The sequence below is a fragment of the Belonocnema kinseyi genome, chromosome 6 (genome assembly GCF_010883055.1).
Source record: "Belonocnema kinseyi isolate 2016_QV_RU_SX_M_011 chromosome 6, B_treatae_v1, whole genome shotgun sequence".
Classification (NCBI taxonomy): Eukaryota; Metazoa; Arthropoda; class Insecta; order Hymenoptera; family Cynipidae; genus Belonocnema; species Belonocnema kinseyi.
The window spans coordinates 38,546,362-38,572,007 of NC_046662.1; the positions used below are offsets into that span (position 1 = coordinate 38,546,362).

Genomic DNA, 25,646 nt, shown 5'->3' on the forward strand with positions numbered 1-25,646 from the left:
TAGAGCTCCAAGGAGATTATGTTGAAAAATAAAAAAAAATCTACCCAAAAAAAATTGTTTTTATACTTCATTCTAAGGACTTATTGAACTACCCTCGTAATAAATGTATGTTCAGGCCTTGATGTTCAAGTTGCTGCTCCAGAAGTCCCCACTCAGCATGTATTAAGCTCAAAAATAAATTAAGGAGAAAGTTTTAACAAAATAGAAGTATCAAAAATAAAAATAAATTTTGAGCAATTAAGAAATTAGTTGACAAATTGATCTAAAATTGGAATTCACTACAACTGAATAATACACTCAAGAACTGTAAGCCATCTGATGGATCTCTTTGAAAACTAACCAAAGCTGTCACAAAAACGAAAATTGAGATTCCCCCCAATTGCTATAATAAATCGAAGTTCAAGCTTAAATTTTAGTAGTAAAATAATTGTTTATCGAACGATAATTAGGCCACGTATCACATATGCAAGCCCTGTATAGAGCTTCACCTGCAACACGAAATTATGAAAAATTACAAATGAATCAAAATAAATTCGTAAGGCTTATAAGAAACTACAGTAGATATACTATGATACATGATGTGCATATATTTCTACATATAGAATACATTAAAGACTATATAAGAAGAATAACAGCTAAGCATTTTGATGAAATTTCAAATTATGGTAAATATCTAGTTAATAATGTTTCATACGAATCTGCAAAATTGAAACAAAAGAACAATGCACATCATGCATGATGTATAAAAATGTTTTATATAATATTGACGCTTCTCATACTATGTAGTTAGCAGTAATTCAATGAATTACTTGAGGCTGATCTGGCTTTTTTGCTGTTAGTTTTTTCAGAAAACTAAACCCCTTTTAGTATATAAGATATATTAAGAAAATAGTGTGTTCTTTATTTTCTATTAACGATAAAAAAGATAAGATTATTAGTCGTAACTATGTTTGAACATTATCCCACAACCTACGTAACATCTTCTATATCAAAATTACAATATTAAAAATAAAATAAATAATTAAAATGAAAGTGGGATCAAAAGACTTGATCAGAAAATTACAATAAATCAAAATATTTGGATTCAATAAAAATCAAACATGACTTTGAGCAACACATTGAATCAAAACTTTCCCTGGATTTTTTTCAAGTAATTTTGGAGACATGGATTCTAGCACCCAGCACTAAAGTTTTGCCGAATTTCTAAAAATTGGTAGATCCTGCTACAACTCTCTGATTAAGGAAATCAGTTGACCCTACCTTGAAAAGTATAAGCTTTCAGAAATTTTGAGTTTCGTATACGTCTTGTTTCATTCTGTTCAATCGTTTTTACAAATATTTTACTAGTTATATTTAATAGTAATATAAACAACAATTTGGACTAAGGTATGTGTGAACACAAAAATAATTGTAACGTTACTTCGATTCATAAATGATTATTATTGGACTATTAGAAATAGTTTTTTATTGGGTTTTGGTATGAAATGGAAGAACAAACATCAAACTATTTATTCTACAAATTTCAAGACAAAAAGTGAATAATATTCATCACAATCAAAAAAAGTCCAAAAAATCGTTGCGTATTTTAATTCAATCCACCAACGTTACTCGCAATAACACAATTTCTCATAGGTTTTCAGAATCCCTTGTAATTTATAAATTTCGAAAAAAATGTGTGCTAATTTCTATTGACTTGGCGTCCCTCCAGGTAACCTTTCTTGTGGCTTTTCAGAGAAAACCGATAATAAACTATTCTATCATCTCGAAAATTTTTCACAAAAAGGGAATGATACGTAAGTTTTACAGACAAATAATTTTAGTTTATATTTTTGTCTCGAATTATTATTTGGTCTTGTTCTTTTTTTACTACTAAACATTTAATTGGATTTCTCTATTTTATTAAATAAAAAGTCATAGTTAGACATGTTAATAGTGTGAATACTTCCATAAACTGTTTTAGTAGTTGGCCGCTGTGGTGTGCGCACGCGAGGCGGCAATGAGTTGGGCTAATTTGCTTGTAGTTTAGCTTTTTTGCGGGTGTTTTTTTTGTACGGAGAGTGAAATTTGATCAAGTTTAGTTTCTCCTAGTGAGTGTTATCTTGATTTTTTTGCCGTTGACGGATCAGAAAAGGCTTTATGGAATTTGTCTGAAAATTGAGGTTATGTCGAGAAAAAGCAGGAACCCTGCTTAGAGGGGGGGGGGGTCAGGAAGCGGGAAGTGTACCAAAGGTGGCGCCGCGGTGCGTACCCCGAAAGTACTTGACGATGGCGGAAAGTTCAAAAGGGATCCAGGCAGACCAAAGAAAGTGGATAAAGTGGATAAGTTGGACACTAAAAGTAGACTTAAACTTAAGAAATTTCTGAATTTTAGAAAGAGCGATTTGACACAAGAGATAGGTCTATCGCAAGCTTTTAGCAAGAGCAATAAAACGACGCGGCCACCACTGATAGAAAAACAGGACAAACACCGGAGCAGTTAACCTTTCCAGTTTCCGAAAGTGTAAGAGTTTATAGATTTAACAAAAAGTGACGATAAGAGGGAGAGCCAAATGACCAATAATAAAAGTGAATGGGTGAATAGTACCCAAATCAGAGGAGTATTAGATGCCTGGTAGGAGGAAGAGTGCAGCTCCGAAATTAACAAGATAACAGGGAAGTTGAAGGATAAGATGTGTAATCTAGTGGGGAGTGAGAAATTAAAAGAAAAGAAACGTGGCTGCGAAAACAGCATTGACACGGGCCAGAGATAGACAAATAGCATGGAAAGAAGAAAATGAAAAGTTAAAGGAAAAAATCCAGGATCTGGAGTCCAAACTTGAAAATGTAGAGAGGAGGATTTCTAAACATAGTCAAAGAGAGATATTGGAAAGACCACAAATCGAAAGTCGTACTGCATCACAAGACGATAAGGGAAAAGACAACGGAAACGAAACCGGAGAATTTGAAGACAGTGTCCAAGAAATTATTCCAGAAGGGACAAATGGTGAGGAGAAGAAACAAGAGGTCAAGGAAAAATCGGACTGGTTGAGAAAGGGAGAACGAGAATGGGAATTGGAAGAAGGCAAAAGAAGGAAAAACTGGGTCCTGGTGAAGGGGTTCGGTGCGAAAAGAGGAAAAAGAGCGGAAAGTGAAATGGAAAATACGATATGAGGACATACTGGAGTGGCTATTACCATTGAACATATGAGAGTGATAGGAAGTGGGACATTGCTTAAATTAGCCTCTTGGAGTGAAAAAAAGGAGTTTTATGACAAACAAAAACTACCTTCGGGGTACGTTTATTAAAATTGAAGATGACCTTACGCCAAGAGAAAAGGAAGTGCTTGAGTGAATTGGAAGTGAATTGAGGAGTGCAAAGAAGAGAGGGTCAGCTGCGGCCAGAGGTTACATGAGTTGGACTATTGAAAACACTGAATTTTTCTGGAACGAGCAAGAAAGGAAAATTGATACCAGGAAATTTCGGAGAGACACAAACTAAACCAATCAGAGTTGTCTCGTGGAACATCGCGGGTAGCAACAACATCTTGAAGACTTGGGAATTTTGTAGCAACTACGGTTTGGTGATTCTTCAGAAAACCTGGCTAGAGGAAAAATCTTGTATGAACTTCAAGAACAAATTAGATCCAGATTTTATATGGTGTGATAAGGCAGCTTCGTAGGCGAATAAAAAGATAGGGCGATAGGGAGACATTTGATTGGAGTAAGAAAAGCATGTGGGGAAGGCTTGGAAATATGTGAGTGGGAATATGGCCTGTCTATCGAATGTGCAGCTCTGAAAGCTAATGGTAAATAAGTTAAAATTATTTCTGTATACAATAATCTTGGGATGAAGGCTGTGAAAAAAGTTTTAGATTCTATGATAAAAGAGGAGCGAGGGAAGGGTGTCCATTTAATTCTGGTAGGTTATTGGAATGCGAGGATAGCTGAAGAATATGGGGACGATGATATTAAAGAATTTGATGTTGACATAAATGATGCACATGTAGCTAGGGATACAAAATCTGAAGGTAAGCTAGTCAATCAGGAAGGGAAAAGGTTTCTGGATTTTTGCGAAGAACATGGGCTTATAATTTTAAATGACAGAATTAAAGGGGACAGGATGGGTAATTGGACGCATATCTGCGAAGACGGAGGGTCGGTCCTCGACTACGTAATATATTTAGAGACTGCAGAGAATTGTCCAATAGTTGAAGAGAAAGTGGAAAAACGAATTGAATCGGATCATCTTCCAGTAACGTTCAATTTAGACGTGGAGGAAGGTAACAGAGAGGCAGGGAATTACGAAAATCAAAATGAATGTAAAGCAGAAAAGCTAGTCTGGGACCCGAGGAGATAAAATGGATTCAGGAAGGAAATGGGTAAGTTGTGGGAGGAACAAGTTTGGAAGGAAGGGTGGCAGGAAAGGTGGGATAGATTAAAAAACTGTATGTGGGAGGCATCAAAGAAAGTAGGAATGATCAGGAATGTAGGGATAAAAACAAGATTAAAAAAGGGGGACAGGGGAAAATGTTTCGATGAGGTGTGTGCAATTCAAAGGAAAAAGGTTTAGACTTGCCTAAAAAAATATTTAAAAAATTAAGGACAGGCCGATAATATGAATTTGAAGGACGAAAAGAAGAAACTGATAAATCTGTATAGGGCGAAAATCAATGGCTTTTGGAGTAACGGTGTAATTGCGAAAGGCTGGGAAAAAGCAGTCATACATTTAATATTTAAAGGAGGACAGGAAGATGATACGGGGAATTATAGATAAATATCTTCACTAGACTCGGGGTACAAAATATTTGCTTCAATTATGAATCGACAAGAGACCATATTTTTGTATTAAACTCCTTGATAAATAACAAGTTGAAAGGAAAAAGAGGGAAACTATATGTAGTGTTTATCGACTTTAAAAAGGCGTTCGACATGGTCGACCGAAGAATTTTGTTCAAAAGACTGACTAAATTAGGTATTGAGGGGAAAATGCTGGAAATGATAGAAACCATCTACAGGGAAACAGATAGCCAGGTGATTACAAAGGAGGGACTCACAGATACTTCTAAAACCAATAGGGGAGTGAGAGAGGGATGTCCTTCAAGTCCAGCTCTATCTCACATTTTTATTGATCATATGGATGAAATCTGAGAAAGCAAGAATGTTGGAGGGTCGGTAATAGGGAAGAAAAAAATTTTCACATTGAAATTCGCTGAGGACCTTGCGGTGGTGGCGAACTTCTCGGAGGACCTGAGAAAGATGCTACTACTGTTGGAAGGGTATGTAGCCACAAATAATTTCGAAATTAATGCGGGGAAGTCAAAAATCATGGTGTTTCTGGGGAAACAATCGAAGTTGTGGACAGCTATATGTATCGGGGTTTCTGGTTTTCAGCAGCAGGGAATAATTACAGCAAACACACGAAAGCAATGGTCGGTAAAATTCAAAAAGCGGCAAATGTAGCGTTGGGGATCATTAGTAGGGCCAGAATAGTTGGATTAAAGAAGAGACTTTATCTAATGGATTTCCTAGCCAAGTCAGGAGGAATATACGGAGTCGAGATCTGGGGATGGGAAACAGAAATAGGCAGGTAAAATAAATAAGGGCAGGTAACTATCTGGTAGAAATACTTAATATGGGAGAAGATCGACTCACCAAAATCTGCTTTAAGGAAGAATTGGGAGCAGTTAAAAATGAAGACCCCACGACTTCGGGCACTAATCTGAAACAAGCTTTGGCAGATTTTGGGGAGGGGCAAGTCATAGGGAAGGAAAAACGGGAAAATGAGGTAAAAATAGAAGAATCTTCTTTCTGTACTCAGTATAAAAGTTGGAGGACGGCAGAGGGAGGGGAAGGTTACTGGAGAACCGAAAGTTGAGTCTTCCAGATAAAATTCAGTGGACAACACTCCGATGTGGGAACGTAGGAAAAGCGGGAAATAAAGTGTACAATAATGTAGACTGTAGATTTTAAGGAGAAGAAGACGAAGATATAGAGCAAATGTGGGTATGCAAAAAAACATGACAGCAAAATTAAAAAAAGCGGGTAAATGAAGTATATAAGCGGCTGTTAAAATATAGCATTAAACAAATCGTTGTTAATTTGCCAAAATTTTGACCGAGGAACCGATCATCGGTCTTTGCAGATATGCGAAAGAATTCGTCATTAAGTATTTTTGATGCGTAAGGGATTAATTTCGTATATGTAAATATCCATAAGGATGTGCATGAGAGAAATAAATTATTATTATATAATGTTTATTTAACAATAATTTTATGATTTGTCAGTGGACAAATTTACATTTATTTTTCTTAATTATTTTATAATGGATTCTTCTAAAATAACACGTGACGAAAAATTAATTATGGGGATTTCGATAAATTTCCCTAAAAATAAAAATGTTAACATATTTCAAGAAAATGTCATGAATGTAAGCGATTGCATTACAAGCAATGATTCTTGATGGAAACTTGGTGAAACAAACAGCTACATTTATTCAGTTACTATAATTATTCAAAAAGAATAAATGCCGAACTTCCACACACCAAACCCTCACATCATTGATTTTTTGAAAGATCAGTTACTAACCAACTTGTTTTGTGAAGAAAATATACATTGCAAAAGATACAACAAATATTAATTGCACACCGATTTTTGAGAATAAGATTTTAATTTGCATGTAAAAGTCTGTACACACATTTTGTATTATGATTCTATAGCCGATTCAATGAGGAGTCTTTCTGAAAACGTAATCAAAGAGTTTTAGATACCTGTACGTCATATGAAAATATACTGAAATTAATTTAAATACATGATAATTGAATAACGTAATATGAATTGAAACATTATTTTCAATATCAAGTACTTTTCATGTACAAAAATAAAGGCCATATTGTCAGTTTAGATTAGACTCAAAATTGTAAACGCAAAAAATATACTTCAGGTTTAGAATAATTGAACAAAATTTGAGTTAATTAATTGTAAAGAGGAAAAATGAGAGTTTGTATGCGCTGAATAACTTCAGTTATCAGCTCAGAATAAAATTCATAAAGTTTCATATGATTTATACTCCATACTTCTACTTCATACATAAATATTTCGCAGCAGATAATGGAACCAACCACAACCTGACAATTGCGTGCATTATGACATAGCACGTTTTTATAATAGATCGAAATACAAAAGAATAAGCAATTAAACATGCACGGATTTAACAAAGGGTCATCATTATATTTGCAAATATCTCAGAGTAGCATAGTCCCATAAGCAGAATAAATGATGCTTTAAACTAGCCGGTTACACGCGAAGTCAGAAGCAGTGAGTCAATTGTAGTATAAGCATTGAAAAAAGTAAAGGTTCATAATATTGTTTTGTTAATTCGCCTCAAATTTAAGTAAATTACTAAAGCCATGTCAGGAATTCGACAATTCTACGAAGGGGAGAATTTATTTATCACAGGTAATTACAAATTTTTACTAATGCCTTCGCTAGCGTGTTCTCAATAATTAATTGTCAAAAATATAAAAGTGTTACCCTTCGTTTTTTTTTCTTGTATTAGATCCTACAATCGTTAAACATTAAAATTGTTAATCTTAAATTTGGAAGTAAACCTATATAGATTTAAATATAATTAAATGACACGAATCCAGAATTAAACCTGAAAAATATAAGATAAAGATACATCGTATAAATAAACTTTAAAAAATTCAGTAAACTGAAAGGTCAATGGGCAAACGAATGGAACATGACTGAAAAAATACATTCTAGATTTGACAAATATTACTATTCTTATATTTATTACTTTTTGCTCTTCGAGCCTCTTCTTAATTGGTCAGCCACTGGTGCAGACATGACCGTACAGAGACCATGGTGGAAGGTGACAAACCTGCGCAATTTCAAATAAGCGTCTATAGGAGATTTCGAATAGGTGAACTTTCAAATAGGCGAGCTTTAGAGTAGGTGGAAGTTCACTGTATTTCGAAAAACTGTCAAAATGTCTAAGAAAATAAGAGATACATGCTTTTGAAATAAGACAACTCACAATAAATTCGGTCAATTTTGTATTAAAAAATATAAATAAAGTCTACCGAATGTTTACTTCCTAATAGTTTTAAAAGCTCCAAAAATGTATTTACTGAGGTAACCGCAGAGTAAATAAAAAAAAACAAAAATATTAATTACACTTTAAATCCTGGAGCATTTTTTTATATTAACCACAGAGAAGAAACGTAATTTTTGTTATTTGCAGGGGGAACAGGATTTATAGGAAAGATTCTAGTAGAAAAATTTTTACGAGATTTTCCAGAAATAAGGAATATTTACCTTTTAATACGGGTCAAGAGAGGCAAAACAGCTCATGAACGCTTAGACGAACTTACCAATTTACCTGTAATACGATCAGATATAATACAAATTATTTAAATAAATTACTTCTTCAATATTTATTGAAATATTCTTCAAAGCTTCATAAAATTATTGACATATGTTACCATTCTACAGATGTTTGAACCTTTGCGCAAAGTAAATCCAGATTTTCTAAGAAAACTTATACCTATATGTGGAGATGCAACGAAACCTGGCTTGGGGATATCAGATCAGGATCGAGAATTAATCATAAAGGAGGTATGTTCGATAAATTCTCACAATGTAAAAAAAAGTTTATAAGTTATTAATATATGTGTAAGGTCTCCATCATATTTCATGCTGCTGCCTCAACAAGATTCGATGAACTGCTAAGATTTTCCGTCCCAATTAACGTTAACAGTGTAATGGAAATAATGAGTATTTGCAGGGAATGCACAAATTTGAAAGTAAGTTTAAGTATGGTTTAAAAGATCAGCAAACAGAACTGAAAAATATTATGGAATTTTTTAAATGATTTTAGTATCCTCTTTTCCTCAGGCAGCAGTTTACGTATCCACAGCATTTAGCCAATGCATCTATGGAAATATAAAAGAAAAAGTATACTCATTGCCTATGTCGTATGAAGAAATTAACAACACTGTGCAAATAATTAAACGAAGAAATTTATCAAAGGAGGATGAAGTTGCATTCACTAAAATGTATGAGACATCTACTTAATAAAAAAACTTGTACAATAACAAAATCAAAATTATCTATTACAGATTACTGGGAAATTTTCCGAACACGTACGTATTTACAAAATCAATTGCTGAAGGATTGCTGAATGAGAGAGCAAAAGATCTGCCATTTTCGATCTTCAGATTTCCTATCGGTAATTCGATATTTTCATACGAATCAGCATAATTAAATTTTAATTACAGAATTTTACTGTACTATTTGGGCCTCTTTCAAATCCGCAAAGAAAATTAAAATATTTAACAAATAAAAAACGGCATGACCATAGTCAGGTTACCCAATTTAATTTATAGAAACCCCAAAGCATAACTTTTATCCCAAAAAAGAAAATCGAAAGGCTGCAAACAGTTGAAAACTGAATTGACTACTGCATTAAAAGAATGTCAATATCGTGCCAAAATGTTGTGAAATGGATAAAAATATATACGTAAAAAAAAGTTTGTCTTCAAAAAAGTATAGAAATATTCATGGAAAGGGTAGCAAAACTTTATTAATCTTAAATAACTTTCAGTCAAAGATCTGAAACTTTTCCATATTAAATGCAAGCTAGTTTTTTTATTCTAGATTTTAGAGTATGAGAGAAAAGTTTTCCATTCGGTAGACAAAATATAAGTAAGAAACGAAATTCGGTCCACGATGAATTGGCGAACATTTGTGAATAGTTTTAATTTGTGTTAAGGCCATGTGTCGAGTATAACAGCTGATCAAGTCAGCCCTAAGATCAATATTTTATCACCCATATTGAAAAATAAAAGTTTAAAGAACGCGGAAATGTTTTTCGGGAAATGTTAATAAATATTAAAGGATCGTTTGTGGACTTGCAAAGAGTTGGGGGAAGAAAAAAGTTTATTTGTGAAAATAATAATTATCGACAGATGGATTTAGGCTTTACATCAGAAGTGTGACTTCGAACTGTCTCTGACGGTAATCATGCAATCTGTTTTACCAACAGACCCGTAGTAGTTCGAAGTTGTTTACTCGCTGCGATAGTGCTGCTTTAAAACAGCTGATACGTACGTCAGACCAAATTTGTTTGTTTGCATTTGAAGTGCAAATATTAGTTTTTTCATTGATTGTGCATAATGCCCGTGAGTGATTTTGGTTGTTTTGACCCACTTTGATAAATATAAACCTCATAACTAGCCGATTTTTCACAATTCTAATTATTTAGGACCAGAGACATATTCCTGCATACCTTCTATTTAGCGTGTCAAATTTTTAATACGATATCTCATTCCGTGTGGACGTAAGGTGGGAAAGAAAAATACCGATCTAACTTTCATTTGCATTTTCTTCGAATTTTTTTTTAATTTCCACCGGAACAAAGCAGAGACATAGACTTTATTACTTCCTCTTTTATTTCCCAAACTTTGCGCGCTTAAACTTGGCGCAAAGCGCCGCGTGCGAAACACGCAATGAGAATGTGTCCGCGTAGCAGGCATATTTTTTTGCCTTCAGGTAAGGTAGTTTGCCTTCCTGCGACTGTCTCCGGTTGACGGCGGTTTCATTTGAGACTGCAACACTGAAAAAGAATGAACGCTTATGTTTTCCTTTGCACATTTTGTTGTTTATTTCTATGCTGTCTACCAAATGAAGCACTTATCGTGGTCCCTTGAACCATATATGAAAACATGTCCTTAAGTAAGAATGAGAGAATTACGTTGGTTTGATACGAGGTTCCAGTGATTGTGTAAGATCGTAAGCAGATATATTGCGAAAATTGTGTAACAAAACCCATCTCAATCATACTCCAATTTTAAAATCAACCGTCCAAAAGACAGTCACACGACTTTTGAAAACCGGAACAATCGCGACCAGGCTGCGTGGTGGCACTCATACTTGTAACAGCAGCACGAGAATTAGATGTAATGCAAACCGTCGTAGAAGAGCCTTATTCTAGTGTGAGAAAGATTGCACAAACGGTTGATGCTAGCGAATCATAAGTTTGGCGAGAACTGCTGAGAAACAAAAGGGCACCCTTTTAAAGTCATTCTCACCCAGGATTTGAAGGAAGATGATTTTGACAAATGAAATCAGTTTTGCGAAGATATTATGCTTTTGTAAGATCTGGATAATAATATTTTCGATTTCATCGTTTTTAGCAATAAAGCGATATTTAAATTGTGTGGAGCAATTAACCGACATAACTTTGATTATTGGAGCAATACCAACCCTTACTGAATGAGTAAACATCATATTAAGTACTTTCAAAAGATCAAATTTTGGGCTAGTTTTTGCAAACGTTGTGACATTGGCCCATTTTTGCTTGAAGATGATTTGACTGTAGCGAATTATCTCCAAATTTCTAAAATCAAGTCGTATCTTCCATTCAAAATATATTTGGTGAAGATTTTCAGTCTGTAAAATTGCAAGAAGAAATGTGAAGTAGCACATTATGTGTTGATCGTACAGAAGTTTCTAAATCGAACTTTCCCCAATCGCTGGATCGGATGGCGTGGAGCAATGGATTGGCCACCTAGGTCACCAAATATGTCACGACGCGTCTACTTTTTATGGAAATCTCTCAAAAACTTTATCTATGGGACCACGCCTACCAATTTAGAGGAACTGAAACACCGCATAGGAAATAAAGTAAATCTTGTAACACAAGAAATGCTATATATTGTTTTAACAGAATTGCATTATCGTCATCATCATTATCTAGCCTTTAACGGAAGCCACTTCGAACACCTACTTAATTAAATCTCTCCAAATACAGCTATATTTGTCTTACCACAACAACACTTCTAGAATAGCGTCCGATTATGAATCTATCACAATGAATCCCTGCCAAATAATATGTTGTCATAAGACCCAAACTAAGGCTTTTACAAAAAATATAAAGTACTCTTTCTGAACGAATCATGAGCTACTTATCGAGCTCCTTGAATGCCTTGAGCTGCATCCAAGAATAGTGAGATGTATGAAAAAGGTTTTCCAAAACTTTTCTGCGTATCACACTTGCCTCTAGCAATGGTGCTCCGAAGCAGAAGCTGAAGTTCTGGATACCTATGTGACCCGCCGAACACTGGCGCCTTCTAAGAGAACATACTAACAAGCCCCCTAATGGAAAATTCTACGGCATTATACATAGAGAAGAGCTATCAATGGGTTTGTCCAACATGTTTCTCAAATATGCTGAGTTGAGATTGGAGCCTGATGGTATTCTCTTTTGCCTGTGAAGACCGCATTATAGACACCTTATTTTACCTGGAGCACATAATGAAATACCTGTAGGCTAGACCAACTGCCTGGCGTGCAAGCAAAAACGAGAAATACTTGGAATTGTTCTCAGTGGATGCTCAAAGTATACATGCTACAGGTACATAAAGAGTGCCAAACTACGGCTCTAAAAGTGATATATTACCATCTGCGGTACTTTTATGATGTTGGTCTCATGCCTGTCTGGTCATATGCCATGGGGGAACTCGAGTCCTTTGTGATGAATAATGAGTGTAAGAACTACTGGAATATCTTTTTCTACACCACTCAACGTATCAGTGATATAAAACCTGATACTGTCTTTAAAGATCTGAAGACAAGGATCATCTATGTGATTAATCTATGGGAATCAGCCAATGGTTATATCATGGTAAAGGAAGGTGAAAAATGGGCAAAATATTAAGTTTTCTTTTCAAGCTGAGCAGGCTGCAGAGGGTATAGGGATGTTGTAGATGTTAAAAAATTGCGTAAGTCGCAAGTTAAATAGTTGCAAGACTATTTTAACAGCAAGCAAAATGTTACGCTTTGAAACATCACCTGTGAACCGGATATTGACTCTACACCCTTGAATTTGTCTTCAGAGGCGGCCTTAAATATCATGGCAGAAACCATAGAGGTATTAGAAACGCAATAGAGGTAGATAACCATTCACGGCGAACAGCAAAAAACGTAAGATCAACATAAAGTAGATAATGAGGCATCCAATATTTCGCTGAGAAAGGGCGTCTTATTTAGAAACAGAATGATTTGTCATTGCGATTCATGGTAGGGTTGTCAGAACCAGAAATGATCGCAAACATGTGTAACATCAAGATCTGGCGGACATTATACGTCAACGACCTGCTCTAAATCTAGGACACTTAACAGAATCGATGCCTTACCATAGATACATTCCAATCGAGGATGTATACAGCTTTCTATCACCTCCTCCGCGCGCCACAGGACTCTTACGATCGGCGCGAATCAGATTGAAACAACTGATAGCTACAGCCGAACTGGGCATATCATTATTAAATCAAGAGTTGGGAATCGCGACGATGTCGAGACTGTTAAGGTCAGCACTATATGACTATATGACCCGATAATGAACGAGAGTTTCAAATAAGAAATTCCGAATTATCTACAGAGACGAAAGCACCATCAGTTTAATCTTACGCGGCTTATTTCGGAATAGACGAAGTATTTAATATTGATACGTTTTTTACCGCAGATAGATATTCATTCTGTCCAAGAATGTGATGGTGAAGCTGGCTTCTCTTACGGTGACTGGGTAATCTGGTAGGTAGTACTCGGAGAGCGGAGTCTGATTCTGAATCGAACTTATGCTGGTACTGGGATCAGAAACAGTCAAGATTATGCTTGTTAAATTTGGGTAAATTTCCTGTGAACCTTGTCAATTTTTATTCATAATCTTTAAAGCGATGAACTTATCCCTTGGTTTCAGGTGCGTACATTTTACGATGATTGGACTGTGGTGGTCTTTATTACCTGTATGAGCTCTGAACATGTATTCGATGTTGAATATATTAGCCTTTGATTTGATAAGCTTACATTATTATTATTACACCATTAGGCCATTTCCCTTTCGGGGTAGGCGTGACTCACACGGTAGGGGAAAGGAGTTGTGTGTGGAAGAGATAGATATTTTTCAGATTGATCCAGAATTCTCGTGCCATTTAAGTAAATAACACGTTCGTTCCGCAACACTGCTCCGACCCAGGTTGCTGATCAATATCTCTACCAATCACCCCAAGCGAAGAACCTCACGAAGTCGTTATGTAAGGTTCCCCACTTTGGTCCATTAGTAGGCAAGGTCTTTGTTTCAGGCGTCATTCACTCTACTGACAGTCTTTTTATTAACGATTTGCCGCCATACTTTCCTGTCCTGGCATACTTCTCTAGCTTCTTTTATGTCCATGCATTTTTTCATGCAGGCTCCCGTGTTTTTGTGACTTCTTATGTCTCTTCTAACTAGGGTCTCATTCACACATTCTACCCATTCTTTCCGCGATCTACCTCTGGGCACGCTGCCATTTACTTTACCTTGATACACTTGTTTCGTTAGTCGTTCATTTGGCATTCTCTCAACATGTCCGAACCATCTTAACCGATTTCTTTCCCATGTGTCTACTAGCGTCTCTTCTGGACCACATTCTTTTAGAATTATCTGGTTACTTACTTTGTCCATCAGGGTTTTCCCGCATATTATGCGCATGAATCTCATGTCAATTGCGTTAATTTTATTCTTATCTTTTTCTTGATAAGTTCATGTCTCGCTACCGTATAGTACAGTCGGTACAAATATAGAATTATGTATTGCCATTTTAGCTTTATTTGATATATTTTTACTTCTGATAAGGGGACCTGCTCTACCAATAACCTTCTTACCTTCATTTATTCGTCTATCTAATTCCTCATCTATCTTCGCGTCCCTAATAAATAAGCTACCAAGGTATACGAACTTATCAACTTGTTCAATTTTCACATCATTTAATAAAATATTGCATAGTGTTTTCTCACTCTTTCCTTCGGACAACATAGTTTTTGTTTTATTTGCATTAATTTTGAGGCCCATGCTCTTCATGTTTGCATCTAGTTTATTCAAAATTCTTTGTAGGTCTTCGATAGACTCTGCCATAATAACCTTATCATCTGCGAACGCTAACCCACGTACCATTACTGTTTCGAGATCTACACCCTCTTTGTCGAAAAGAGTTATTCTTAAACTTTTTTCCATTCCATAAATAATATAAATAACCATGAAGACATAACGCATCCTTCTCTAACTCCTTGAATAATATCGAAACAGTCACTCCATTTCCCATTCACTCTTATACTCGCTTTGCTACCTGTATATATTGTTTTTATAGCTTGTAGGATCCATCCATTGGCTCCATACTCTTTCAGGACTTACCAAAGTTTACTTCTATCTACCTTGTCAAAAGCTTTTTCTAGGTCAACAAATGCACAGAAAACTTTTTTTTCCACTCTCCAACTTTTTTCTGTTATTTGCCTTAAGCTAAATATTTGATCTGTACATGACCTTCCTGGCATAAACCCACTTTGAACTTCCCAAATCTTTGATTTTTTTATTTTCATTACCCTACGAATAAGTATTTTTGAATATATTTTACTTACGGTGCTTCATAAGCTAATCCCTCTGTAATTATTGCACTCGCTTTTATCTCCCTTTCTCTTGTATATTGGTACGATAATCGCTTCTTTCCAATCGTCTGAGACGTCTCCCATCTCGAAACATAAATTTATCAATTCGCACAGTCTATGTGGTATGCACGCGCCACCGTGTTCAAGCATTTCAGCATTAATACCGTCTACCCCGACAGCCTTACCGTTTTTCAAGTTCTTAATTATATCCCTAACCTCAGTGACACAGACTTTTTCAATTGAGTTTTCCATCGCATCGTGTTCAACATCGCAGTTGTGGTGTCCCATAGCGTCATCTCCCAATTGTCTCCTAAAATAGTCTCTGAAAGCTTCTAGTATTCCGTCTGCATCATATACCATTTCCCCCTACTATTTCTCATGTTGACAATTTCTGTACTTTTGTTTCCTTTCATTTTTTATAAAGTAGTTTCCTACTTCCTTCAAAGTCGTTTTGTATTTTTATCTCTTCTTCTGCTCTGATTGTATCTTTACTTTCTTTAACTAATCGTTTATGTATCCTGTTTTCGCGTCTAGAATCATTTCTACGTCTATTTTATTTCCTTATTGCTAAGACCTGCGATGTTCAAAGTTCTCTTGTACGCTTCTCTTTTTGCTTTTTGAGCAACCTGAATTTCATCATTCCACCACGCATCACCAGAAATTCTTCCTACAACTGCGGTACCACACGCTTCGATCGTACATCTAACAAGGATATCCCGTAACATTGTCCAGGCGCCCTCTATATCTTTGTTTTTTATACGGTCCTCCCATGTTGCCCTATCTATGCTTTCGATTATCTTATTTTGGAAATTTATTCGCACATCCGGTTTCTGTAGGTTCTCAATTTTAATTCGCGTTTGTTTTCTTGGTTCTCCTTTTTCTCCATCCCCGACCCAAGTTAATTTTTGAGATCAGAAGGTAATGATCAGTATTGCATTCGGGACCCCTCATGACCCTTGAATCTTTGACTAACTCTCTTAGTCTTTCATCCGCAACAACAAAGTCGATTATACTGCGGCTATTTCCTTTAGACCAGGTGTACATGTGGATCATTTTATGCCTAAACCATTATAATTATGTTATATTATAATAATCTTATTTATGTCTTGATCCGCATTCAACTAATTTTCAACTAATTTGTTAAAATTTTTATTGTTTTTATTTAAAGGTTTGTCTTTTTCGTTAAAAGTCGTTTTGTTGTAAATGCAACTATATTGTTACAAATTAAAATCATAATTTGCCTTTATATTGGGTTAAAAATTCAGCTTTTTGTCGGTAATACTCTTTTTGACTTTAAAATTAAATGATAATATGGTTGAAAGTTCATGTGTTTTTTCGGAAATTGACCTTGTTTGGTAGAAATTAAATCTTTTTGGTTGAAAATGTATCATTTTTGGCAAAAAATGCAATTGTTTGGTTGAAATATCAACTGTAAATCTTCTTGGGTTTAAAAGTCCGTTATTTCACTAAGAGTTGAACTACTTTGTAAAAAAAATACATTTTTTTTAACAAGATTTTTTAATTATGGTTGAAAATTCAACTATTTTGTTAAAAGTTTAACTCTTTGATTAAACTCATATTTTTTGCTTAAAAAATTCAACTTTTTGTAGATAATTCGCCTTTTTGACTTTAAAATTAAATAATTTCGTTGAAAATTCATGTATTTTGTTTAAAATTTGTCTTTTTTTGTAGATCATTCATTTTCTTAGTCGAAAATTTAGCTGATTGGTTGACAATTTAATAACTTTGTTGAAAATTAATTTTTTCTGTTAAAAATTATTACCTTTATCTGAAAATGTAACTATTGTAGGATTGATTGAAAATTAATCGTATATGTTAGATAGGTTTGACAGAAAATTAATTTTTGAAAATAAAATATCATTTTCAATTTACTTAGCAATCACAACAAGTTTTGTTATTCTTTTTAAATATTTTACAATTTTCAAAAAAATCTTTTTTTAAATTAAAATTGTAGCGTTCAAACTTATAATTTAGTTCATTACAAATTTAACAATTTAAGGCTTTCTATTTCAAAACATTCTGTTCAAATTTGAATACTTTTTTACAGTTGTTTGTAATGGATTGTTTCAAATGAACGGTCAAATATTGCTAATAATTAAAGAATTTTTTTTCTAATTGAAAAATTTCAAATTCAATGGGTTAAAAATAAAATTTTTATACACTGAAATAATATTTGAAGTCCTAATTGAAAATATTTTTATAAACTAATATCTATTTATTCCTTCATTTTGAACGGATTCACAATCATCTCGTAAAATCAACTATTTTTCAATTTTTAATACCTTAAATTAAATTTAAAACATTTCATTTTAAAATTCCTTCAATTAAAAAAAAAATCATAATCGAAAACAAATAATTGAATTTTCTATTAAATAATTAATGTTTTAACTAATACCATGTACAGGATAAAGTTTCAACCAAAAATGGAGTCGTTCAATTTCCAGATAAAAACGGTGAAAAAAAATTGAATTGAACAAAAAAAACGAATTTTCAACAAAATTGTTAAATTTTCAAGGGAAAAGTGAATTTTTGACCAAAAAGATAAATGTTCTATAAAAAAAACGATTTTCCAACTTAAACGATACATACGATTAATTTTTAATCAATCCAATAATAGTTACATTTTCAGATACAGATAAATAATTTTTAACAGAAAAAATTAATTTTTTACAAAGTTGTTAAATTGTCAACCAATCAGATGAATTTTCGACCAAGAAAATTGAAAAATATGAGTTTTTCAATCAAAGAGTTAAACTTTCCACCAAATAGTTAAATTTTCAACCATAATAAATAAGAGTTTAACTCGTAGTGAAATAATCGACTTTTAAACCCAAGAAAATGTACAGTTGATATTTCAACCAAACAATTGCATTTTTTACTAAAAATGATACATTTTCAAACAAAAAGATTTACTTTCTACAAAACAAGGTCAATTTCCAACAAAACACATGAACTTTCAAAAAATTATTTAATTTTAAAGTCAAAAACAGTATTATCTACAAAAAAGCTGAATTTTTTACCCAATTTAAAGGCAAATAGTTGAATTTTCAACTATAATTATAAATCCTTAATAAGAAAAAAATCATTTTTTTTACCAAGTACTTCAACTTTAAGTGACTAATCGAATTTTCCACTCAAAAATTATGATTTTAATTTTTAATAATATAGTTGAATTTTCAACAAATAATTAATTTTTCAATCAAATAATTGAGTTTTTGTCCAAACGCGATGAATTCCAAAATCGCCAATTTATTTAATTTCTTTCAAATGCGAATCATGATATAAATAAGACTATGATAATATAACATAATTATACTATTATCATTAATAATATAAGTATATATTTATATATATAATAGTATTAATATTTATATAATTTATATCTTATACTTAAAGTAACGTAACCTCAAAATATACGCATATGAAGAGCCGCGCGAAGTATTCAAATAATAAAAATCGCCAGCATCGAAATCTGGAAATATTAAAGTCCCAATCTCTTCATTTTATTTCAAAGCTGATAGAGATATAAATAGAACCGCCGAAGTGTTCCGACCGGCAATCGTGCACCTTCGAGTTTTCAAAGCCAGAAGAGGAGAAATGGGTTGCGCGCGCAACCCAGTCATTTACATCGTCTCCTACTATATTCACACGCACATAGATCTGTGATAGTATTGGACCACGTCTCGTTTCAGATCCGGGCTCACTAATTGCATTGCGTCTAGAGGCGTTAAGTGAGATTATAGAATTAGGTTTATGTGCAACAAATAAGTGAAAAATACATTTCTGTAGGCAATGGACTATAAATCTCATACCTCCTCTGTAGCAAGACATTTTATGATTCGCTTTCATGTCCTTCATATTTTACTAGACTGTCTTGAAATTTATAATTTGGTGCCTGTTCACCGCTTGTCAGCATTTCTTCAAAATTTTATCAGATACAATTTTTTTTTTAGTTTATCCAAATTTCCTAGATAGTCCAAGACTTTCTGTTTTTCTTTTTTCATTTTACGCGATAATGGAAATTGTTTAAATATCACAAGTAGGAGGCATTCGATTATTAAAAGATTTTGGTACCTTTCTACGAGCTCCAGATTGAGTTTTATACTTTTTACAGAACAAATTTTTTCCGTGAAGGGGCACGTCTTTTACCCTTAGGAGTGTTTATTTCGACAGAATAATGCAATTTCATTAATTTAATTTAAGTTATGGCACTAAACCAGTTACAGCAAAAACGAAAGTGCATTTTTTTGCCCCTAATTTCCAAGCAGGTAAAGTTGAATTTGTTTGCATGGAAACAAAAAAAGATACAATAAAGTTGACGTGGTATTACCATATCCAATTAATGGGCTGTTCTTATTTACATTTCAAGTTAAAAATAAAAAATGCACTATCAAAGCAAAAGAAAACTCAACTGGTCACGTAATGCTGTGTTACATACCCTTATACCTCAAACCATTAGGATAGTTGATATAAATTACATAATTTATGTCCATAGCTCTTGCAACTTATAAAGAACCGTTGCCTGGGTGGATTGATACTATTCAAGGGCTTAATCAAGCAATGGTGGGGGTTGGACTTGGTATAATTCGCCTATTTAACGTTGATGGAAATGCGAATCTCCATGTAGTACCAGCAGACTGGACATGTAATGCCTTAATTGGAACAGCATATGAGACTGACACTTTCAAAAACAGGTACCGCATGCACTTTTGTTACCATGTATTTACAAATTTTAACATAGATTTATTAGGATTAATATACCAAACTATCTATGCTAATTAAATATTTGTATTTTATTAGAGAAAATCCTGATGAGTTACCAGTATATAACTACGCTGCTAATGAAAACAATATACTTACTTGGAATAAGTACAGACCAATCACTTTAAAGTATACACCTCACATGATGCCAATAAAGGCTGTTTATTATCCTTACTATTTTTTTATAAAGTCTGCTAGACTATTTACTTTCCTCCATTTCATTTTACACTTTCTGCCAGCAATATTGGGTGACGTTGTCTTGAGGATTTCTGGAAGAAAACCCATGTAAGTTATTAGAAATCAATTGGATTTTTTACCTGGAATTAACAAAAAAATTTTGTCTAGACTTCATAAAGTGTTCAAAAAAGGAAATAAATTTATAAAAGTTACAAAGTTCTTCACGTTGTGGAATTGGACATTCGAATCTAAAATGGTGCAATCTATGTGGAATAAACTTTCCGAAGCTGACAAACGTTTGATTCCTTTTGATTTGACACATATCGATTGGGAAGATTTTACTGTACAAGCTTGGCAAGGAACTCTGACGTATGCCCTGAAAGACTACGCGAGCTCAGAAGAACGATTTAATAAATTTAAAAGGTATGAGAAGTTATAGATACAATTTCATCAATTAATAAACTGGAAAACTTGAAATTGAAATTTCTCAGATTTTTTACAATATTTACGTTTAATTGTGTAACGTAATCTGTGTTTTAGATTGCAGAAAATTCATCGAACCATTCAAATCTTAGTTGCCGCTATCATTATTTGGTTCATCTGGAAATTATATTTGGTTTTATTATGAATATGAATCATACTCACAATTTCAGTTATAGAATTTCAAATTATTGCTAAGCCTATGAGGATTAGTTTATATTTATATTCCCTTTTGTAAATTAAAATATATAATTAAAATTGTTTATTTGTGATAATCATTGTTATTTTTAGCTTCTGCTATTTCGTACGTTTTCATTTTCTTGCAATAAATTATTATTTTCGGTAAGTAACATTTGGGTCTCTTTTTTGTGTATTATACCCTGAGGACAGGACTGAATCAAAGTTTATTGCACACATTTACTTTTTTATACTTTATATAGAAACTAGAATTAAAATCTAGTTTTGCCATATAGGAATATTAAATTACAAAACGTATTCCAAATATTTAACTACTACCAATTTGACAACTCACCACATCTCTAAAACCGCTACTTGAATTTTAATGATTTTTTAAGATACAGCCTATAAATTATACATAAGCATTTTCAATGCTACTCGAAAAACAATGCAAAGGAAGGCCTAAAATATTTGACGCAGAAAATAATAAAAAATTGAAATATTAGGATTTTACCAAATTAAAACATAATCGAATAAAAATTAAATATCCTATAACTACCTGCGCCATAATAAGTTTGGAAAACTATGTTGATCGCATTTACCTAAATCACCTAACACTAAAGCTTCACCAAGTTTCATGGAAATCTCTAGATCCACCTAAAACTCTACAATTCAGGAAATGAATGGATCGTAAATTAAAAATTATAAACTTCCTAAAAACTTCATATCAGGGGTGAAAAATTTCACATTAGAATATTATGGAATCGATACAAGAGCAAGAAATGTGATGGGTATATCAGGAAGTGAAACTCTTTGAAAGAATACTATATCTGATCCAGAGTTAATTTGGCATATTCCAAAATCCTGCAACCTACAAGATACAACTATACGTCCTATAGCTTCTGTGGGAAGTCACACGGTTCTTTATTTAAAGACGGAAATAGAACAAAAAAGAATCAGTTGTGATTTCTAATGGTATTTCTGCTCTCGAAGAAAACTGTTTAATTTGGCTTAAAGTTTGAGAAGTTGTGAAGTCTTGAAGACTTACGCATCTAACGAAAAGAAAGAATTTCTTAAAAAAACAAGATTCTGCTATTAACGAGAATTTTATTTTTTGGTCAAGGGTTGCATTCCAAAATGAGATTTCATCAACAACTAATATCGTATAGTTTATGTTAAAAGCCGTCTTCGTTTCATCATTTTTCGAAGTCTACTAAGGCATTTCAGTACATCTGGGAGAACCAGCATTTCACTTACAAAGGCAATTTTTAAGCTCCACCTTCAAATGTACAAGCTTTTGCTGATAGTGACAAGTAGGAATCTGGGTCACATGTAGTTCTTAGCGAAGATTTAGTTTTGTCTGAGCAGTAAAATTTCAGGACTCTGGTGTCAAGTTCTTTAACAAGCCTTCTACTGCTAATATTTATGGTTTTAGACATGAAAAAAGAACTGGAAAACATGATAATTCAACTTTTCCGAGAACCTAGGCAAGATGCAGTAAAGAGACAAGAAACCAAAATTATTTGTTTTCAAAAGTTCTACAAACTCGCTTTCAAGTATTATTCCATAGCGATAAAGGTTTTTATTTTAAACGTAGAAAATGCCATAAGAAAAGTGAAAATTCAAATTTAAAGCCAAACGTCGCAAAAGTAAAACTCGACGCAGACATACTTGAACCCCATATCTTCAGAAAATGACGCAACGTGGTATCGAATAACACATCAATCATTTTTTATCTTCTAATGCATAAACCATTTCATAAAGGAGATGTGATACCTATGTTCTGAATTTTTATGAAAATTTATTGTAACAATTACTTTTTAATGGTTTGTTCGTCAGTTGCGAGTTACCACAATAACATAAGATTGTGCGAGAACTGCGCCGACATGGGCCTTACAACCATAATAACACTTCCCCCGCTCGAATAGAGAAATATTAATTCTAGACACTGACCGAGAAATTGCAAATATTTAGAACAATTTCTTATTTCGTACTCTACATTTTTCTTAACATATGGTGTGAACATTAACGCACCTGCGAACTTGAAAGAAAATATAAACTACAAAGATCAAAATTATGATTCAATTAATTATAGACTGTAATACAAACTCATTTACTGAATTTCAAAGTTGTAGGAAAGTCAATCGTTTCTGATAAAACTTGTCAGACTTTATCCTTGAGGGATTCAAACATATGAAATTTTGTTACATAGTCTGACACTTAGGACTAAAAAATATGCAGAGTATCAATTGCGAGCAACTTCCAGTTTGACCGGAAATGGGGTCAAGTTGTACCAAGTTTAGGATAATATCTACTGAAGTACAATTACCAGTCACTGCAGAACTCAGTATTAGGGAGTCATCGTGGCTCAGATGGTATCGTGCTCTTCTCATGTTTCAACACTGCAGTCTTAGCAGCCACGATGGCGCGGGTTTGATTTCCAAAGCAGGAAAGGAGGCTGGATATATTTTAAAAAAGCTTCGCTTCTGCCCCTTGGCATACTACCTTACAGATACCTTACAGTTTAAAACTAATCCTACAGTACATTCTCTAATAACCCTGGCAGTTAATGCGACTTTAAACATTAAAGTAAGTTACTTCATAGTCCGTGTAAGCATTCATGTTTTTTGTGTCACTTCAACTGTTTTGGCGGCGACCTTCACTTGATTCTCCGCCTTGGGTTTCCGTTGACTTGGTCCCGTGTATCGCCATTTACTTTTGATAATTGAACCTTTTATAATTATTTCATTTATCTTTATTAACCCTCACACCACAAGGTGAGACAGAGTGTCATTTACAAGGTGGGGTGTCTCTACACCCTAATCGTTTTGAAACACATTACGAATGATTTGTGGTATAATATTGTTTCTAAGGTATTTCACAAAATTGTACAATTATTCAGAGGACTTTTTCAATCATTTTCTGCTAAATTATAACGAGAAAATTCCATTTCTTAAACTTTTTTCAGTTATAGGAAACACAAAGGCTATTTACACATTCCTTAACGCATAATATATTTTATAAAGGATAATAAATGATGAAGTAACTTTTTGCAGTAACTTAAATAATATATTGACCAAAAAAATACAGTTACACAAACATCAGCATAAAAAACAGCATACAAAAATACTTAAAAACATGAAAAAGATACGTATCACATATTCCAAATAGCACAGTAAAAATTCATATTATCGCTTCTCAAAACATCTGTAGCATGACTTAGTGACCCTCATCTATTCCCACGTGCAGAGGACAACTGAAGAGGAGGCTATTGAGATCCCAACCGCCTTGAGGTGTCTAAACCAGTGATCCCAGATCTGAAACGAGATGTGGTCTAATACTATGGCAGGGCTATGTCCGTGTGAATATAGTAGGAAACGGTATAAATGACTGGGTTGCGCGCGCAACCCATTTCTTCTCTTCTGAATTTGAAAACTCGAAGGTGCACGATTGCTGGTCGTAACACTTCGGCGGTTCTATTTATATCTCTATCTGCTTTGAAATAAAATTAAGAGATTGGGATTTTAATATTTCCAGATTTCGATGCTGGCGATTCTCACGATTTGAATACTTCGCGCGCCTCTTTATATGCGCATATTTTGAGGTTGTATATTATATTGTGTTCATTATACTGTATACTTTATATTGTGTATATTATTGTACATGACGAAAATAAATTATATAATTAAGTATGTCATATCATAATTATATATAGAATAGAATAGAATTTATTGTTTTCATTGTATACTTTTACAAGTTTTTACTATATTCTTTTGCTCTCTTCAAGTTTTCAATAAAACAAAGCTACATATTTTCGCTCTTAGAATTTTTACCTGAACAGATAATAATTAAATCATTACATATTTCTGTGTCTATATCACAGTTCCTCGTTTCCTTAGGCAATATTTCTCCTCTATGTCACAATTTTATTCGATATTATAATTATATTAATTTTAATATTAATTAGCTGTAAATGATTGTGCTAGGACTTTTAAACGTTTGATTTATCTATTAAACCAAAAAAGTTTAAATAGCCTCCGGACTTTCAAAATTATAAAATTTGTTTATGAGAATCATTTGGAATTGAACAATAACGAACTATAGCTTCCTAGAATTTGGCTATATTATACTTTTTTCATGACTACTTGGGTCTTCGATTTTTAAGATTTAAAATTGCTAGCAATTTTAAAAACTGTTAATACAAAATTTTGTACTTGTTAGTACTTATAATTTGTAATTTTTTCATTTTAAATGATTCTCATAAATAAATTTTCTAATTTTGAAAGGCCCCAGATCTGAATTATAGTTTTTTTCGAAAAATATCTGATCCAATTCAGAAATGCATACAATTGATTTGAAAAATTTCCTGTTCCAATTCAAAATTCAGGGTGAAATTGGAAAATTCAAACTTTTAAATCTGGAAATGATTTATTTGATTTAGAGATTCCTGGTTAAAAAATATAAATTACGCTATTATTTTTAAGGTTCGAAATTATAGTACTTCAGGAAAATTTCAGTTCTTAACATTAAAAATTGAACGATTAAACACATTTCTTAACTTACATCTT

General features: G+C 33.3%; 1 protein-coding gene and 1 pseudogene across 2 annotated transcripts; both read left to right on the top strand.

Annotated features, from left to right (window-relative positions):
* The window catches only part of LOC117175337, an 85,469-nt pseudogene extending 82,319 nt beyond the window's left edge, over positions 1-3,150 (top strand).
* A 4,099-nt stretch (positions 3,151-7,249) lies between these two features.
* LOC117174423 (fatty acyl-CoA reductase wat-like) lies at positions 7,250-21,166 on the top strand. Of its 2 annotated transcripts, XM_033363533.1 has the most exons (10): positions 7,250-7,434; positions 8,225-8,364; positions 8,476-8,598; positions 8,661-8,786; positions 8,878-9,038; positions 9,102-9,211; positions 19,979-20,177; positions 20,284-20,529; positions 20,590-20,844; positions 20,962-21,165. In XM_033363533.1, exons 1-10 carry the CDS (start codon positions 7,386-7,388, stop codon positions 21,047-21,049), a joined length of 1,497 nt encoding a protein of 498 aa, XP_033219424.1. In that variant the 5' UTR covers positions 7,250-7,385; the 3' UTR covers positions 21,050-21,165. The 2 variants fall into 2 exon arrangements, with proteins under 2 accessions (XP_033219424.1, XP_033219426.1); XM_033363535.1 differs by lacking the exon at positions 8,225-8,364 and having other exon boundaries at positions 7,255-7,434; positions 20,962-21,166.
* The last annotated feature ends 4,480 nt before the right edge of the window (positions 21,167-25,646 follow it).

Excerpts from the sequence above, each read along its gene's own strand:
- LOC117174423 (XM_033363533.1), top strand. The coding sequence starts at position 7,386 with ATGTCAGGAATTCGACAATTCTACGAAGGGGAGAATTTATTTATCACA. Across the intron at positions 8,365-8,475 it reads ACGAACTTACCAATTTACCT|ATGTTTGAACCTTTGCGCAA; the intron begins GTAATACGATCA and ends ACCATTCTACAG. Across the intron at positions 9,212-19,978 it reads GATCTTCAGATTTCCTATCG|CTCTTGCAACTTATAAAGAA; the intron begins GTAATTCGATAT and ends TTATGTCCATAG.